The sequence below is a fragment of the Musca vetustissima genome, unplaced genomic scaffold (genome assembly GCF_032173495.1).
Source record: "Musca vetustissima isolate MV318-11 ecotype Yass unplaced genomic scaffold, APGP_CSIRO_Mvet_v1 utg10133, whole genome shotgun sequence".
NCBI classification, from domain to species: domain Eukaryota; kingdom Metazoa; phylum Arthropoda; class Insecta; order Diptera; family Muscidae; genus Musca; species Musca vetustissima.
This window is the reverse complement of record NW_026889618.1, coordinates 79,696-99,407: the sequence shown is the minus strand read 5'-3', so window position 1 is coordinate 99,407 and position 19,712 is coordinate 79,696. Positions and strand designations below refer to the sequence as shown.

Genomic DNA, 19,712 nt, shown 5'->3' with positions numbered 1-19,712 from the left:
ATATCGATGCCATCGGCGTAGGCGATTAACATGTGTTGTTTGGTGTACAGGGTGCCATTTCTGTTCACCTTTGCGTCTCGTATGACCTTTTCCAGTAGGATGTCTGAATCCTCGTTCGGTATTGAAGGGCTCCGATAGGTCCTTTCCTACTTTAACTGCTGACCTTGTGCCACTTAAAGTTATCCTGCATAGCCGTATTAATTTTGCAGGAATGTCGAACGCAGGCATGGCTTTAAACACCTCTGAACGCAGAGGTGAAAATGTGGTCAATCGTGGACTTGCCAGGTCTGAAGCCGCATTGGTATGGTCCGATAGTGTCATTGACCATTGGCTTCAGTCGTTTACACAGCACACTGTATAGCACTTTATATGCGATGGGAAGGATACTTATTCCTCTATAGTTGGCACATATCGTCTTGTCTCCATTTTTTGTGCCCGGGACACAGGATGCTGAGGTTCCAATCATTGGACATGCATTCATCTAGCCAAATTGTGCTAATCAGCTGGTGCATGCTCCTGACCAGCATCTGGCCACCAGTCTTGAATAGTTCGGCTGGTAACCCATCGGCTCCTGCTGCTTTGTTGTTCTTGAGCCGATTAATTGCTTTTATGACCTCATCTTGGCTAGGTGGTATACACTCTATACCATCATCTCTTATTGGTTCTGGGGTATCTTCTTCATCGCCACTATTTGATGCTAGAAGCTTTTCGAAATGCTCCTTCCAGATCCTCAACACGCTGTCTGTATATGTCACCAGGTTTCCTTCTTCATCTCTACAGGAGCATGTGCCTGCACCAAAACCTTCGGTTTGGTGTTTTACTCGTTGGTAAAATTTCCGAACTTCATTCTGACTCCTGTACATCTCGATTTGCTTACGCTCACGTTTTTCTTGTTCTTTCTTCTTTTTTCTGAAAACACGTTTCTCCCCTCTCCTTTTCTCCCGATAATTCTCCATCACGTTACGTGTTGCTACTTTTTGCAGGGTTGCCCTATACGCTGTGTTTTTCACATCAGTAGCATTACGACACTCCTGGTCGCACCATGGGTTTCTTGGTGGTGGTTTTTGGTACCCAATTGTTCTTTTTGCTGCAGTTTGTAGGGAGTGGGCAATTCTTTGCCATTGTTCTTCTATACTATTATCGGGACAAGAAGTGCTTTCTTCAAGCAGATGGGTAAGTTGAGCGGAGTAGGCCTCGGCTACCTGTTGTGTTTGCAGCTTTTTGACGTCAAGTTTCCGTGTAGTATTAGATCGCACCTTTGCTGCAACATTAAGACGGGTGCGTACCTTGGCTGTCACAAGGTAATGGTCAGAATCGATATTCGCTCCTCGGATCGATCGGACGTCTAAAACACTGAATGATCAATTTGATTTCTCGTTACTTGATCAGGAGAGATCCAGGTGGCCTTGTGTATATCGAGATGCTTGAATCTGGTGCTGCTAACTACCATGTTTTTTGCTGCCGCGAAGTCAATCAACCTCATGCCGTTGTCGGATGTTTCTTCATGAAGGCTGAATTTTCCGACGGTGGGGCTAAATATATTTTCCCTTCCGATTTTTGCATTAAAATCTCCTAGCAGAATTTTAATGTCATGGCCAGGGCAACGGTCATATGCTGTTTCTAGGCGCTCGTAAAATATGTCTTTGGTCTGTTCATCTTTATCTTCGGTCGGAGCATGGGCGCAAATAAGACTGATGTAGTAGAACTTCGCTTTTATACGGATTGTAGCAATTCGCTCATCTACTGGAGTGAATCTGGAGACAACGTCTTTTATTCTCCTGTTAACCATAAATCCGCAGCCAAATTTATGTCTCGTTTCATGGCAGCTATTAAACCGGGCGTAATCGTCTGATTTGCTTACGCCTGTCCCTTTCCATTGCATTTCCTGTAAGGCAATAATATCGGCTTTGTACTTCTTGAGTTTATCCGCCAAAGCGAACACTGCGCCCATTCTAGACCTAATTCATTACGCTATGTCAAATTTCGCACTAATCGAAAGATATGTAGGTACTTTGGTACACCATTTACATTAAATCGGACGAAAATATATATGGGAGCTATATCTAAATCTGAACCGATTTTCAGGAAACTTAACACACATCAATCTAGACCTAATTCATTACGCTATGCCAAATGTCGTGCTAATCAAAAGATATATAGGGACTTTGGTACACCATTTACCTTAAATCAGACGAAAATATATATGGAAGCTATATCTAAAGCTCAACCGATTTTTCCCAATTTCAATAGGGTTCGTCCTTGGGCCAAACAAATGAGCTGTGCCAAATTTCATCCAAATCGGATCATAAATGCGACCTGTACTTTGTTTACAATTTAACATGGACAGACGGGCAGATCGACGGACATGCATAAATCGTCTTAAAAAGTAATTCTATGCATATTTACAAACATATGCAAAAGTAACCACCACAGTGAGGTGAAGGATTGAAAAAATCCATTTTTGCCTGTTACAAAAAATCATATGTTATTTTCAAAAAATAAAATACCCTGTACCACAGTGTGGTGAAGGGAATAAGAAACACTGTGCGGATCAGCATAGTATTGTAAAGATGAATGAACTGCTGAACTGCATATCGTATAACGAACTTGAAGATATCATTTTTATTATTTTTTTTTGTATAAAATTTACACTGTGTCGAAAGAATTAAAAGCTCGCCGTAAAGCTTTCTTCGATTGGGATATTTAAATCCCCACTAAGCCAGTCATATCAGTTGTATATCCACATTTCCTAAAAAGAGGAAGCATTTTTTCGCATTCACAAAATGTCTGTAAGCGGAATTTTAATATCCGTCGCTGTTGTTCTCCTTTTATATGCCTGGCGATTATTCTATAAAAATATAACCTATTGGAAATCTCGTCATATTCCCTGTGATCCACCCCATTGGTTGGTGGGAAATTTAAGAGGAGTGGTAATTCAGAGACCCTTTTCACAAGTATGGCAAGAATATTATCTGAAATATCGGAATGCAGGACCATTTGCTGGATTCTATTGGTTTACCAAACCGGGAGTATTTGTTGTGGATCCCAAGCTTATAAAGTTGATACTCATTAAAGACTTCGCGAAATTTGCCGATCGTGGTATGTATTGCAATGAGGCAGATGATCCGCTGACGGGTTCCTTGTTCAATTTATATGGTCAACATTGGCGTTTTATGCGTAATAAAATAACACCAACATTTACATCGTCCAAAATGAAGGCAATGTTTCCATTGGTTAGGCGGGAGGCCCAAGAACTTGTGAAGCTATTTCGGGAAAATATCGCCATGGATCCCATTTTAGATATAAAAGAGTTGATATCACGCTTTACCATCGATGTCATTGGCAGTTGTGCCTTTGGCATTGAAATAGATAGTATGCGTAAACCGGATGCCGAGTTTCGGAAAATGTGTCGCCGAGCCTTCGTGGAACAACGTCCAGGAATTGCCTTACGTTTTAGTTATCCTCAATTTGCACGACGTCTGCACCTCAAACAAACTATGGCCGATGTTGAGAAATATTTTATGCGAATTGTAAGAGATACAATGCAATGTCGTGAGGAGAGTTCGACAAGGCGTAATGATTTTATGGATCTATTGATTGATTTGAAGAACAATAAAGGGGAGGATGGTTTGCCGACTCTGAGTTTTGGTCAGGTTGCTGCCCAGGTATTTTCTTTTCTATTGGCTGGTTTTGAAACCTCCTCGACACTTATGGGATTTGCATTGTATGAATTGGCCCAACACGTGCAGGAGCAGGAAAAGGTTCGGCAAGAAATTAGAGGGGTACTCGACAAGTATGACCAGGAATTTAGCTATGATTGTATGAAGGAAATGGTGTATTTGCAGCAAATAATTCAGGGTAAGTTACATACAAAATTTTATATAAATCGTTTAAATCGAAAGATATAAAGGGACTTTGGCATATTTACATAAAATCGGACGACAATATATATGGGAGCTAAATCTAAATCTGAACCGATTTTCAAGAAATTGTACTCATATCATTCTTGACCTAATCCAGTACCCTACGCCAAATTTCGGTGACTTTAATGCTCATTTATCTAAAATCGGACGAAAATATCTATGGGAGCCATATCTAAATCTGAACCGATTTTCACGAAACTTAGCACACATCATTTTAGACTCAATTAGGTGCGCTATGCCAAATTTCGTGCAAATTCAAGAATATATAGGGTCTTTGGTATATCATTTACATTAAATCGGACAAAAATTTATATTATCTATATATCTAAATCTGGACCGATTTTTAGGAAACTTAACACGCATCAATCTAGGCTAAATTCAGTACGCTGTGCCAAATTTCGTGCAAATCGAAAGATATAGAGGGACTTTGGTGCACTATTTATGTTAAATCAGGCGAAAATATATATAGGAGCTATATCTAACTCTGAATCGATTTTCACGAAACTTAGCACACATCACTCTAGGCTTAATTCCGTACGCTGTGCCAAATATCATTTAAATCGAAAGATATATAGGGACTTTGGTACTCCATTTACCCAAAATCGGACGAAACTATATATGGTAGCTATATCTAAATCTGAATCGATTTTCAAAAAACTTTGCACACATCATTCTAGACCTTATTCAGTACCCTCTGCCAAATTTCGTGCAAATCGAAAGATATATAGGGACTTTGGTGCTCCATTTACCTAAAATCGGATGATACTATATATGGGAGCTATATTTAAATCTGAACCAATTTTCAAGATATTTTACACACGTGATTCTAGACTTAATTCCGTACGCTGTGCCAAATTTTGTTCAAATCGAAAGATATATGGGGACTTTGGTGCAACATTTACATTAAATCGGACGAATATATGGGACCTATATCTAAATCTGAACCGATTTTCAAGAAATTTGTTTCACATCATTCTAGACCTAATTCAGTACCCTATGCCAATTTTCGTGCAAATCGAAAGATATATAGGGACTTTGGTGCACCATTTACCTAAAATCGGACCAAACTATATATGGGAGCTATATCTAAATCGGAATCGATTTTCACGAAACTTAGCACACATCATTCTAGGCTTAATTCCGTACGCTGTGCCAAATTTCGTGCAAATCGAAGGACTTTGGTATACCATTTACAATAAATCGGTCGAACATTCTATCTAAATCTGAACCGATTTTTCCTAATTATACCCTTCACCACACTGTGGTACAGGGTATTATGTCTTTGTGCATATGTTTGTAACAGGCAAAAATAATCGAGATAGACCCATGGTTCCTTTTGAGAATATGCATAGAATCACTTTCTGACGATTTACGCATGTCCGTCTGTCCGTCCGTCCGTCCATGTTAAATTGTAAACAAAGTACAGGTCGCATTTATGATTTGGATGAAATTTGGCATAGGTCACTTATTTGAAGGACGAACCCTATTGAAATTGGGAAAAATCGGTTCAGATTTAGATATAGCTCCCATATATATATTTAACCGATTTAATGTAAACAGTCCCTATATAACTTTCGATTTGCACGAAATTTAGTACAGCCTAATCATTTAGGTCTAGAATGATGTCTGCCAAGTTTCGTGAAAATCGGTCCAGATTTAGATATAGCTCCCATATATAGTTTCGTCCGATTTCATGTAAATGGTGCCCCAAAGTCCCTATATATCTTTTGATTTGCACGAAATTTGGCATAACGTACTGAATTAAGCCTAGAGTGATGTCTGCCAAGTTTCGTGAAAATCGGTCGATTTAGATATAGCTCCCATATATAGTTTCGTCCGATTTCATGTAAATGGTACCCCAAAGTCTCTATATATCTTTCGATTTGCACGAAATTTGGCATAACGTACTGAATTGAGTCTAGAATGGTGTCTGCCCAGTTTCAAGAAAATCGGTCCAGATTTAGATATAGCTCCCATATATAGTTTCGTCCGATTTCATGTAAATGGTGCCCCAAAGTCCCTATATATCCTTCGATTTGCACGAAATTTAGCATAACGTACTTAATTGGGCCTAGAATGATGTCTGCCAAGTTTCATGAAAATCGGTCCCGATTTAGATATAGCTCACATATATAGTTTCGTCCGATTTAATGTAAATGGGGCCCCAAAGTCCCTATATATCTTTCGATTAGCACGAAATTTGGTACAGCCTAATCATTTAGGTCTAGAATGATGTCTGCCAAGCTCCGTGAAAATCAGTCCAGATTTAGATATAGCTCCCATATATAGTTTCGTCCGATTTCATGTAAATTGTGCACCTACATCCATATATATCTTTCGATTTGCTCGAAATTTTGCACAACGTACTGAATTGAGCCTAGAGTGATGTCTGCCAAGTTTCGATAAAATCGGTCCATATTTCTATATAGCTCCCACATATAGTTTCGTCCGATTTCATGTAAATGGTTCACACAGTCGCTATATATCTTTCGATTTGCACGAAATTTGGCATAACGTACTGAATTGAGCCTAGAGTGATGTCTGCCTTGTTTCGTGAAAATCGGTCCAGATTTAGATATAGCTCCATTTTATTATAGATTGATTTTATGTAATTGACGCACCAAGGAACCAATAGGAACAAAACGTTCTAAAGTTAGTATAACCTAACCTGTGACAAGTTTGTTTGAAATCGCTTAATATGTGGATATAGCTTACATATATTTTTTCGCCCGATATCAAGCAAATTGGGCATCATACTTCATGCTAGTCAGATTGACATCAAATTTTGCACAACGTACAAAATTGAGCATAGAATTAAGTTTCTATAAGTACAGACATAGTCAACCGGATGCTCTATTTATATTTGTTTGAAGTCGATTTACACACTTTATATAGGTAGATTCACATTTAGATAAATATCACATATTTTATTTCATCCAATTTCATGTTAATAGTCCTGTTTAATGTATATGGTGAAGGGTATCCTAAATCTGACCCGATTTTTACTGGTTTTAATAGGGTTCGTCCTTGGGCCAAATAAATGAGCTGTGCCAAATTTCATCCAATTCGGATCATAAATGCGGCCTGTACTTTGTTTACAATTTAACATGGACAGACGGGCGGACGGACATGCATAAATCGACTCAGAAAGTGATTCTATGCAAATTCTCAAAAGGAACTATGGGTCTATCTCGTTTAATTTTGCCCGTTACAAACATATGCACAAAGACATAATACCCTGTACCTGAGTGTGGTGAAGGGTATAAAAATTCACGCCTATTGTAACAGCTTAGATTTTTTTATCTACGCCTCTGGTTATACTTTACAAATATTTTAAAAAATCCTCCTTTATTTTTTCCACTTTTTCCCTTACAGAAACAATGCGCCTCCATACCTCCCTCTCGGTACTCAATCGCATGGCCTTGGAAGATTATGTGGTACCCGATCACCCGGACTATATTATACGCAAAGGAATGCCAATATTAATACCCTCCGCAGCCATACATCGTGATGAACGTTATTACCCCCAGCCAGAAAAATTTAATCCCGATAATTTTTCCCCGCAAAAAATCACACAACGTGATCCGATACTCTATCTACCATTTGGTGAGGGTCCACACAATTGTGTTGGTATGCGTTTTGGTAAAATGCAAGTTATCATTGGCTTGGCATTGCTCCTGCGCAATTTTCGATTTTCTATATGCGATCGAACTATGATACCCATGGAATATGATAAGCAGAGCTTTTTGACATCACCGTCAGGGGGGATATATTTAAGGGTCGATATTATGTAAATAATAAAATTATGTTTTTTTTTGCAATAATTTATATGTTTTATTCGGATAATAATCTTCCCTCAAAAATTTAATAATTCAGAATTTCCATCTCTGTCTTTTCCTAATTAATTAATTTCTCACGTTGGACTCTCTGTTATTCTCAAAAGCTCATGTTTTTGAATGAGCTTCGATATTTCTATTTTTTAAGAGAAGAGACTCTATGAATATTTCTGTTGGACCCGCTGCCTGTTAGTATTGTTTGTATAGCAGCGGCGATAAGATCATCAATTATTATTTTAATTATTTTTTAATTAATAACCATGTTTGCCTTTCCGATTCTGTTCAGTATTCTATTCACATTGTTGGTTTACATCGCTCATCTCCTACGTGAACATTTTAATTATTGGCACAATCAGGGTATACCCTGTGAGCCACCCAATTGGCTGCTGGGAAGTCTGTCCGGCCTATCCACCACTCGTTCCTTCAATCAAATCATATTGGAATATTATGAAAAATATCGCAACTTCTCGGGTCCCTTTGTGGGTTTCTATTGGCTGCATAAGAAGGCGATTTTTGTATTGGACCCGGCACTCAGCAAACAGATACTCATAAAAGATTTCAATAAATTTGCTGATCGTGGTTTCTATAACAATGAGGAGGATGATCCGCTGTCGGGGCAGTTAATTAACCTAAATGGCAACAGATGGCGCAACATGCGTAATAAATTATCGCCAGCCTTTACTTCGGGACGTATAAAGGCAATGTTCCCCTTAGTGTTGCAGCTGGGTTATGAATTGGTGGAAGTGGTTGGGGAGAGACTACTGCGGAAGGAGGAAATTATGGAAATGAGAGATCTGGCTGGCTATTTTACCACAGATGTCATTGGCACCTGTGCCTTTGGTCTGAATATGAACTGTATGAAAAATGAGGATGTTGAATTTTTGCAAATGGGTCGCAAGGCCTTAAGTGAACAACGTTATGGTAACTTGGGCATAGTAATGCGTTTTAGTTTTCCCGAGCTATGTCGCAAACTGCACATCAAGGAAACCCTACCGGAAGTGGAAAATTATTTTATGAAAATTGTCAAAGACACAGTGGATTATCGTGAGCGGGAGAAAGTTCGGCGTAATGATTTTATGGACATGTTAATTGATTTGAAAAATCAGAAATTATTTAAGGAGGAGGAGGAGGGAGAGGGTGAGTTGACGAATTTATCATTTGGTCAAATTGCTGCCCAGGCTTTTGTGTTCCTTCTGGCGGGTTTTGAGACCTCATCGACCACCATGAGTTTTGCTCTCTATGAATTGGCGCAGAATTTGGATGTGCAGGAGAAGGCAAGGGAGGAAGTTTGCCGTGTTTTGGAAAATCACAACGATGTGTTTGAGTATGAATGCCTCAAGGAAATGGTGTATTTGGAGCAGGTGATACAGGGTGAGTAGAGATACAAACAAAAAAAACCGAATAAAAAAGCGTATTTATTACCTCTATTTTAGATGTAGATGACGCTAGGGTTCTACAAAAGGCCAGCCTATTTTTAAACCATTTTTATAGGCTACTAAAATAGGCGTGGATTTTTATATCCTTCACCACACTGTGATACAGGGTATTATGTCTTTGTGCATATGTTTGTAACAGGCAACAGGAAAAGAGATGGACACATGGTTCCTTTTGAGAATGGGCATAGAATCACTTTTTAAGTCAATTTATGCATGTCCGTCCGACCGTTCGTCCGTTCGTGTGCCTGTCCATGTTAAATTGTGAACAAAGTACAGGTCGCATTTATGATCCGACTTGGATGAAATCTGGTATAGGTCTCTTATTTGGCCCAAGGACGAACCCTATTGAAATTGGAAAAAATCGGTTCAGATTTAGATATAGCTCCCATATATATTTTCGTCCGATTTTATGTAAATGGTGTACCAAAGTACCTATATAATTTTCGATTTGCACGAAAATTGGCATAGCGTACTGAATTAGGTCTAGAATGATGTGTGTTAAGTTTCCTGAAAATCGGTTCAGATTTAGATATAGCTGCCATATATATCTTCGTCCGATTTAGGGTAAATGGTGTACCAAAGTCCCTATATATCTTTCGATTTGCACGAAATTTGGCATAGAGTACTGAATTAGGTCCAGAATGACGTGTGCCAAGTTTCGAAAAAATCGGTTCAGATTTAGATATAGCTCCCATATATAGTTTCGTCCGATTTAAAGTAAATGGTGCACGAAAGTCCCTATATATCTTTTGATTTGCACGAAATTTAGCATAGAGCACTGAAATAGGTACAGAATGATGTGTGTTAAGTTTCCTGAAAATCGGTCTAGATTTAGATATAGCTTCCATATATTCGTCCGATTTAATGTAAATGGTGCACCAAAGTCCCTATATATCTTTCGATTTGCACGAAATTTGGCATAGCGCAATGAATTAGGTCTAGAATGATGTGTGTTAAGTTTCCTGAAAATCGGTCCAGATTTTGATATAGCTCCCATATATATTTTCTTCCGATTTTATGTAAATGGCGCACCAAAGTCCCTATATATCTTTCGATTTGCACGAAATTTGGCATAGCGTAATGAATTAGGTCTAGAATGATGTGTGTTAAGTTTCCTGAAAATCGGTCCAGATTTAGATATAGCTCCCATATATATTTTCGTCCGATTTTATGTAAATGGTGCACCAAAGTCCCTATATATCACTTTCGATTTGCACGAAATTTGGCACAGCGTATGAATTAGGTCTAAGAAGGAAAATATATCTTTAGACTAGGTGATTTTAGATATAGTTTCTCCCATATATATTATATATTTTCGTCTGGTTTAATGTTAATGGTGTACCAAAGTCCCTATATATCATTCGATTTGCACGAAATTTGGCACAGCGTACTGAATTGGGTCTAGAATGATGTGTGTTTAGTTTCCTGAAAATCGATCCAGATTTAGATATAGCTCCCAGATATATTTTCTTCCGATTTTATGTTATGGGTTTATGGATCCATTTTCATGTTAATGGTCCTTCAAAAATTCGACGTCTGTTAGAATTCATCTGTTGAATATGACAAAGTGGTGAAGGGTATCATAAAGTCGGCCTCGTCCGACTTTACTACTTTCCCCGTCCGACTTTACTATTTTCCTGGTTTAAAAATATTTGTTAGAGACTATCAACAATTTTTTTTCAATGTCTAATGAAAGACGTGGATTTTTCAAAGATATTTTTCAAAATTTTTTTTATTTTTATTTTTTTAGAAACTTTGCGTCTCTACACCACCATACCGACCATCAATCGCTTGGCCTCTGAGGATTATGTGGTACCGGATAATCCCAAATATGTTATCAAGAAAGGCATGTCAATTGTTATACCCGCTGCTGCCATACATCGTGATGCGCGTTATTACCCACAACCGAATGAATTTAATCCTGACCACTTTAGTCCTACCGAAGTTGCCAAACGTGATTCCGTCTTGAATTTATCCTTTGGTGATGGACCCCGCAATTGTATTGGTATGCGTTTTGGTAAAATGCAATCAATGGTCGGTTTGGCATTACTCTTGAAGAATTTCCGTTTTGCGGTTTGTGAGCAGACTCAAATTCCCATTGTGCTGGATAAGAAAAGTATTATTGTTGCCCCGGAGAAGGGGATCTATTTGAAAGTTGAGAAAATATGAAATTGTAACTAAATGATAATTTAAATAAAATCATATCATATCGAGTCTCAGGTTCTAATAGAGAAGTGGTTGTAATTTGGAATTTTGGTTTCTTGGTGGGTACACAACATAGAATGCAGAACATGTGAAGAATTGGTCCATGTGTCGAATTAGTAATCAATTATTGAACCTTAATAAATTTGAGTATGCTAAAGACCATAGCAGAATTTTCAGGTTCGACCCGACCGAACATACCCATGCTTTTTAAGTTTGATTTTTTTCTTTTATTCTAAATTTCTCTCAATTTCTTCATCTGTGTGCTATAGGTTGAGAAGCGATTGTTAGAGTAGTTGCATCAATCTTATCTATCGATTGAACCCAGTTCAGTTCATTGAACAACAGACCACACATACACACACACAAACACATTCATCAATAGTCTGCAATCTATAAATTGGTAATGAGAGTGTATGGAAGCTGATCGACTGAAAGCTATGGTTCAGTTTTTTCTTAGCTTTTTTAATAAACAACATTAAAATATATATATATATATATATCCGATCCAAACCTCCCTCCCAAATATTATTTTAAACCAGTAAGGAAAGTAGTAAAATCGGACTGGGCCGACTATATGATACCCTTCACCACTTTGGCATATTCTACATATATATCCTAATAGACGTCACCTTTCGAAGGCATATTGACATGAAAATGAACGAACTTAAAAATCGACGCCTCCGAACCATAGTATGCTAAGTCGACTTAGCATGTTTTAAAGTTCTTTACGTTTTTAAATACTACGGTCCTTAATTTATATTTTCTGAAATTTTGGTAACCATCGGCCAATCCAAACCAAAGTTTTAAGCAAAAATGTACTTAGCATGGCCCGTAAAATATATGAAACTTCCATACTTTGAGAGCTTCTACTGAAAAACTCACTTTTCAGACTTAGCATACTATGGTTCGGAGGCGTCGATATGTGATCTTTATATGTGAACCGACTAACATGAATCCGTACATATATTCTGAAACCTATGCTCAGTCTAGGCAGAATTCAGTACGCTGAGCCAAATTTCGTGCAAATCGGATTATTTATAGGGACTTTGGTGCACCATTTACATTAAATCGGGCGAAAATGTATATGGGAGCTATATCTAAATCGGAACCGATTTTTAAGAAACTTAACACGCATCATTGTAGCATCAATTCAGTACGCTATGCCAAATTTCGTACAAATTGAGGGATATATAGGGACTTTGGTACACCATTTACATTAAATCGGTCGAACATATATATGGGAGCTATATCTAAATCTGAACCGATTTTCAAGAAAATGTATACACATCATTCTAGACTCAAGTCAGTACGCTATGCAAAATGTCGTGGAAATTGAAAGATATATAGGAACTTTGGTGAACCATTTACCTTAAGTTCGAACATATATGTGGGAGCTATATCTAAATCTGAATTCAATAGAGTTCGTCCATGGACCAAATAGACGAGCTCTGCCAAATTTCATCCAATTCGAATAATAATTGCGACCTGTACTTTATTCAATTTAACATGCCTGTACCACAGTGTGGTGAAGGGTATAACCAAATAGGATAATTTTTTCCGGCTTAGGTTGGGCGCCATATACCAATATCATAATAAAAAACATTTCCTTCCATTTTGTGGCCTCGTTATCTAAACTAACCAGTACTCTAAAGACAATTTTCCATATAGCTCTATATTTTTAGATGGGTCCTGAGTCGATTTATGCATGTCCGTCCGTCCGTCTGTAGAAGTTAAATTGTAAACAAAGTACAGGTCGCATTTATGATCCAATTTAGATGAAATTTGCCAGAAGTCACGTATTTCGCCCAAGGACGAACCCTATTGAAATTGGGAAAAATCGGTTCAGATTTAGATATAGCTCCCATATATATTTTCGTCCGATTTAAGGTAAAAGGGGCACCAAAGACCCTCTATACATTTTGATTTGGACGAAATTCGGCACAGAGTACTGAATTTGGTCCAGAATGATGTGTGGCAAGTTAAGGTAAATGGTGCACCAAAGTCCGTATATATCATTCGATTTGCAAGAAATTTGGTACAGCGTAATGAATAAGGTCTAGAATGATGTGTGTTAAGTTTCCTGAAAATCGGTTCAAATTTAGATATTGCTCCCATATATATTTTCATCCGATTTAAGGTAATTGGTGCATCAAAGACCTATATATCTTTCGATTTGTACGAAATTTGGTACAGCGTACTGAATTAAATTTAGGATGATGTACGCAAAGTTTCGTGAAAATCGGTTCAGATTTAGATATAGCTCCCATATATAGTTTCATCTGATTTAAGGTAAATGGTGTAACAATGTCCCTATATATCTTTCGATTTGCACGAAATTTGGCACAGCGTAATTAATTAGGTCTAGAATGATGTGTACAAAGTTTCATGAAAATCAGTTCAGATTTATATATAGCTCCCATATATAGTTATGTCCGATTCTATGTAAATGGTGCACAAATTATCTTATACTCGTTTCGATTTGTCTGAAATTTGGAACAGCGTACTGAACGCAACGAATAAGGTCTAGAATAAAGTGTGTTAAGTTTCGTGAAAATCTGTTCAGATTTAGATATAGCTCCCATATATATTTTCGTCCGATTTAAGGTAAATGGTGTAACATTGTCCCTATATATCTTTCGATTTGCACGAAATTTGATAAATCGTACTCAAATAAGTCTAGAATGATGTATGCAAAATTTCGTGAAAATCGGTTCAGATTTAGATGTAGCTCCCATATATAGTTTCGCCCGATTTTAGGTAAATAGACCACTAAAGCCCTTATATATCATTCGATTTGCACGAAATTTGGTACAGCCTAATTAATAAGGTCTAGAATGATGTGTGTAAAGTTTCGTGAAAATCGGTCCAGATTTAGAAATAGTTCCCATGTATAGATTCCCCCGATTTTAGGTAAATAGACCACTAAAGTCCCTATATATCATTCGATTTGCACGAAATTTGGTATAACCAACTTAATAAGGTCTACAATGATATGTGCTAAGTTTCGTGAAAATCGGTTCAGATTTAGATATAGCTCCCATATATATCCTCGTCCGATTTAAGGTAAATGGTGTAACAATGTCCCTATATATCTTTCGATTTGCACGAAATTTGGTACAGCTCTAGGTCTAGAATAGTGTGTGTTAAGTTTCATGAAAATCGGTTCAGAATCAGATATAGCTCCCATATCTATATATTTTCGCCGGATTTTAGGTAAGTGGTCCACCAAAGTCCCTGGAAATCTTTTCATTTGCACGAAATTTATCATAATGTATTGAATTAAGTCTAGAATGGCGTGTGCTGAATTTCGTGAAAATCGGTTCAGATTTAGATGTAGTCCCATATATATAGTTTCGTCCGATTTTATGTAATTGGTGCACCAATGTCCCTATATATCTTTCGATTTGCACGCATTTTGGTATAGTATATATACTGAATTAAGTCAAGAATGATGTTGCTAAGCTTCGTGAAAAGATCCATAGCTAGGCCGATTGACACATCGTACTGAAGTAATATAAATTAGTCTCTGGCAAGTTACCCTGAAATCGGTTCAGATATAGATATATAACAAACACACGACCTCTGTTAGGATACTTATGTAGAATATACCCAAAGTGGTGAAGGGTATCATGTAGTCGGTGCAGTCCGACTTTACTACCTTCCTTACTGGTTTTTATTAGATCTGAAAAAATTCTCATGGGGAGAGAGAGTCAGAGAGAGAGAAATAGTAGTGGTGTGGGTGTAACACACAGTTCACCATGTGCGTATATTTGTAAATGGGTAAATGTGTAGAAAGTTACATTGAATGTCAATCGCTGAAATCGCACGTATATATATTTTAGAAAAAAAGCCTCTTATAACAACCGAAATTTCATATATCCGTATTGGTCTGTATAACTCCTAAAATCAAATTATATATTATATCAAACAAATAAATCTGTGTGTTCTAAATATGTCTGAGAATAAGAAGAAAGCAAGAACAAAAAAAAACAAAATAATAACATGTTGTTGTTGTTATATTGTTTGCTCGACAATCTGGACAAAATTGAGTGTCAAGGTGTGTTATTGCATCCCCAGTGAACCGGCAATTACTTACATACAGACAGACAGATAAAAAAATTAATTTCCCTTTCATCTCCCAAATCGGCTAGCTAGCAGCCGAAACAACATTGTCATCGTCGTCGTTGTTGTCGGTGTCGTCGTAGAAATTTCAATACCAAAGTACATTGAGAATTATTTTATTTCTCAAACAAGGAAAGCTTTATAACATTTTGTTCGCAACGAATGGCTGTCAGTTTTAATTCTAATTTAGTAACGATCGTAGTCAAGTGAAAGAAGAAATATAATATTTATTTTTCTGAAAACTGATGTTTTTTCAAAATCGGTGTATTCTGAAATCGATTTTTTTATTGTGAAGGAAACATTTTTCAAACATGGATCTCACCACGATACTGTTGGCCACCGTCGTCCTGCTGTTGATGTACCTGGGCCTGATGCTGTACAAACGTTACACATACTGGGAGGCCCAAGGTGTACCCTGCGACCGGCCCAATTGGTTGCTGGGCAGCCTGGGTGGAGCCATGACCTCCAAGACTGTTGAACAAATTTTAAGGGAGTATTATCAAAAATATCGCAATTCTGGACCCTTTGTGGGTTTCTATTGGTTTACCAAGCCGGCTGCCTTTGTCACCGATCCTCAGTTGCTGAAACAAATCCTCGTCAAAGACTTTTCGAAATTTACCGATCGTGGTTTGTATTGCAATGAAGAAGATGATCCGCTGTCGGGTAATCTCTTCAATTTGGATGGCAATAAATGGCGGCATATGCGCACGAAGTTAACACCCACATTTACATCGGGCAAAATGAAGGGTATGTTCCCATTCGTGACCAAATTGGCCCATGACATGGTTGATGTTGTGGGTGATCGGATTATGGTGAATCCCATTTTGGATGTCAAGGATATGGCGGCCTGTTTCACCATCGATGTCATTGGTAGCTGTGCCTTTGGTTTGGAAATGAACTGTTTGAGAGGTAGGAACCCCGAGTTCCGCAACATGTGTCGCCGGGCATTTGTGGTCCAACGTTATGGCGTTTTGGGTTTGGCTCTACGTTTTGGCTTCCCTGAGCTGGCTCATAAGCTACACATCACCGAAACAATGCCCGATGTTGAGAAATTCTTTATGGGCATCGTCAAGGACACGGTGGAGATGCGTGAGAAAAATAATATCAAACGTAATGATTTTATGGATATGCTGATCGATATGAAGAACAACAAGCTGGTGAAGAGTGAGGATGGGGAGGAATTGACAAATTTGACATTTGGCCAGATTGCCGCCCAGGCTTTTGTTTTCATCTTGGCCGGTTTTGAAACTTCATCGACCACCATGAGTTTTGCTCTGTATGAATTGGCTCAGAATCAAGAGGCCCAGCAAAAGGCCCGAGAAGAAATTGAAGAGGTTTTGGGAAGACATAAAGAGTTCAGCTATGAGTGCCTTAAGGAAATGACATATTTGAGTCAAGTTATGCAAGGTAAGAGAGAGAAAAAGGAAAAAAAAAATATTTTGTTGAGATCCTGCAATAGGCGTGGATTTTTCTTTAAAAAATCGACTACTTCTAAAAAATCCACGCCTTCTATTTTTTAAGACTTTAAAAAATCCAAAAAAATATTCTTTAAAAAATCCATATGGGCTTTGAAAAAATATTCTTTAAAAAATCCACGCCTTCTATGGGCTTTGAAAAAATATTCTTTAAAAAATCACCGCCTTCTATGGGCTTTGAAAAAATATTCTTTAAAAAATCCACGCCTTCTATGGGCTTTGAAAAAATATTCTTTAAAAAATCCACGCCTTCTATGGGCTTTGAAAAAATATTCTTTAAAAAATCCACGCCTTCTATGGGCTTTGAAAAAATATTCTTTAAAAAATCCACGCCTTCTATGGGCTTTGAAAAAATATTCTTTAAAAAATCCACGCCTTCTATGGGCTTTGAAAAAATATTCTTTAAAAAATCCACGCCTTCTATGGGCTTTGAAAAAATATTCTTTAAAAAATCCACGCCTTCTATGGGCTTTGAAAAAATATTCTTTAAAAAATCCACGCCTACTGGGCTTTGAAAAAATATACTTTAAAAAATCCACGCCTTCTATGGGCTTTGAAAAAATATTCTTTAAAAAATCCACGCCTTCTATGGGCTTTGAAAAAATATTCTTTAAAAAATCCACGCCTTCTATGGGCTTTGAAAAAATATTCTTTAAAAAATCCACGCCTTCTATGGGCTTTGAAAAAATATTCTTTAAAAAATCCACGCCTTCTATGGGCTTTGAAAAAATATTCTTTAAAAAATCCACGCCTTCTATGGGCTTTGAAAAAATATTCTTTAAAAAATCCACGCCTTCTATGGGCTTTGAAAAAATATTCTTTAAAAAATCCACGCCTTCTATGGGCTTTGAAAAAATATTCTTTAAAAAATCCACGCCTTCTATGGGCTTTGAAAAAATATTCTTTAAAAAATCCACGCCTTCTATGGGCTTTGAAAAAAATATTCTTTAAAAAATCCACGCCTTCTATGGGCTTTGAAAAAATATTCTTTAAAAAATCCACGCCTTCTATGGGCTTTGAAAAAATATTCTTTAAAAAATCCACGCCTTCTATGGGCTTTGAAAAAATATTCTTTAAAAAATCCACGCCTTCTATGGGCTTTGAAAAAATATTCTTTAAAAAATCCACGCCTTCTATGGGCTTTGAAAAAATATTCTTTAAAAAATCCACGCCTTCTATGGGCTTTGAAAAAATATTCTTTAAAAAATCCACGCCTTCTATGGGCTTTGAAAAAATATTCTTTAAAAAATCCACGCCTTCTATGGGCTTTGAAAAAATATTCTTTAAAAAATCCACGCCTTCTATGGGCTTTGAAAAAATATTCTTTAAAAAATCCACGCCTTCTATGCGCTGAATCCACGCCTTCTATGGACTTTGAAAAAATATTCTTTAAAAAATCCACGCCTTCTATGGGCTTTGAAAAAATATTCTTTAAAACATCCACGACTTGAAAAATATTCTTTTGTAAAATATTTTTTCTAATATTGTTCTTCTCTCCTGATTTCCAGAAACCCTCCGTCTCTATACAATTGTTGTGTTCCTAAATCGCCAAGCCGTGGAAGACTATCCCGTTCCTGGCAATAGTAAGCTCGTGATCAAAAAAGGTATGCCTGTGATAATTCCTGCCGGTGCCATACATCGTGATGAACGTTATTTCCCCGAACCGAATGTATTCAATCCCGATAACTTTGCCCCCGAAAAAGTGGCTGCTCGTGACTCCGTCTTAAATCTTTCCTTCGGTGATGGACCCCGTACCTGTATTGGTATGCGTTTTGGTAAAATGCAAACTATGATCGGTTTGGCCCTGCTGCTGAAACATTTCAAATTTTCCGTCTGTGAAAGGACACAAATACCAATGAAATTGGATAAGACAAATATGTTGGTATCGGCCGATGGTGGTGTGTATTTGAAGGTGGAGAAAATTTAGAGAGATTAAGAATGAAAATAAATTTAAGAAAAAAATAAATAAATTGATTTTTAATTGCTTATATGAGGAGGGAGATTAGAAGATTTGAATTTTTTTACAATTCCAAAGAAAAATCTTCATTAAATGTAATATTGAAATTGGGCCTAATCCAAGAAATCCGACTCGAATAAAATAAACAAATATTCTACCTACCCAACAAAATAGTAAACAAAACTACCCAACTTATTGAGGTAGGTCTCGCTATGATTTTTCAGTAAATATTTATCATATGAAAGATAATTTACAGTGGCTCAGGGTAATTAAAAAAATTCATACAATTTGCAAATTCTCTCCAATCATTATGCCTTATCATCATATGACCCCCCACCCGGTATGGTCAGTATTTAAATGCCGTATAATTTCGTTGATAATTTTATTGCTATTGTTTTTGTGTATTTAATTAAATATTTTTTTCTATTTGAAAATTCTCATCTGTGATGGCCTTGGGCAAGGCCACCAGTTCCAAAAAAATGATATCATTCCAGTTGCATGAAAAAATACGACGTAGAAACACACAAAACATAAAACGAAAATAAACAAATTAAAAAAAAATAAAAATACAGCAACAACAAACACACAATTATTTGACAAACAAACATGTTAATGGTGAAAGCTTTCAGACCACACTGGGCAGTAGGCAAGACATTGTTCTAAAACAACAACAACAAAAACTTAATAACACACACATTTCATATGGCGCCGGACAGTGGTTCAAAACAAAAATTGTGTAAAAAAATCTGCGCATTGTG

At 37.1% G+C, this 19,712-nt stretch overlaps 2 protein-coding genes across 2 annotated transcripts; both read left to right on the top strand.

Moving 5' to 3' along the window:
• Nucleotides 1-2,783: 2,783 nt before the first annotated feature.
• Nucleotides 2,784-11,364, top strand: LOC133337300 (cytochrome P450 6a9-like). Its single transcript, XM_061545537.1, has 4 exons — nt 2,784-3,858; nt 7,299-7,713; nt 8,037-9,130; nt 10,946-11,364. The coding sequence occupies exons 1-4, from the start codon at nt 2,784-2,786 to the stop codon at nt 11,362-11,364; spliced, it is 3,003 nt and encodes a 1,000-aa protein (XP_061401521.1).
• Nucleotides 11,365-15,833: 4,469 nt separating this feature from the next.
• Nucleotides 15,834-18,924, top strand: LOC133337291 (probable cytochrome P450 6a21). Its single transcript, XM_061545528.1, has 2 exons — nt 15,834-16,929; nt 18,506-18,924. Exons 1-2 carry the CDS (start codon nt 15,834-15,836, stop codon nt 18,922-18,924), a joined length of 1,515 nt encoding a protein of 504 aa, XP_061401512.1.
• Nucleotides 18,925-19,712: the final 788 nt, after the last annotated feature.

Bases quoted from the DNA above. Each gene is read 5' to 3' on its own strand.
- LOC133337300 (XM_061545537.1), top strand. From the start codon at position 2,784: ATGTCTGTAAGCGGAATTTTAATATCCGTCGCTGTTGTTCTCCTTTTA. The intron at 7,714-8,036 runs GTAAATAATAAA...TGCCTTTCCGAT, and splicing joins TATTTAAGGGTCGATATTAT to TCTGTTCAGTATTCTATTCA. The intron at 9,131-10,945 runs GTGAGTAGAGAT...TTATTTTTTTAG, and splicing joins TTTGGAGCAGGTGATACAGG to AAACTTTGCGTCTCTACACC.
- LOC133337291 (XM_061545528.1), top strand. From the start codon at position 15,834: ATGGATCTCACCACGATACTGTTGGCCACCGTCGTCCTGCTGTTGATG. The intron at 16,930-18,505 runs GTAAGAGAGAGA...CCTGATTTCCAG, and splicing joins TTTGAGTCAAGTTATGCAAG to AAACCCTCCGTCTCTATACA.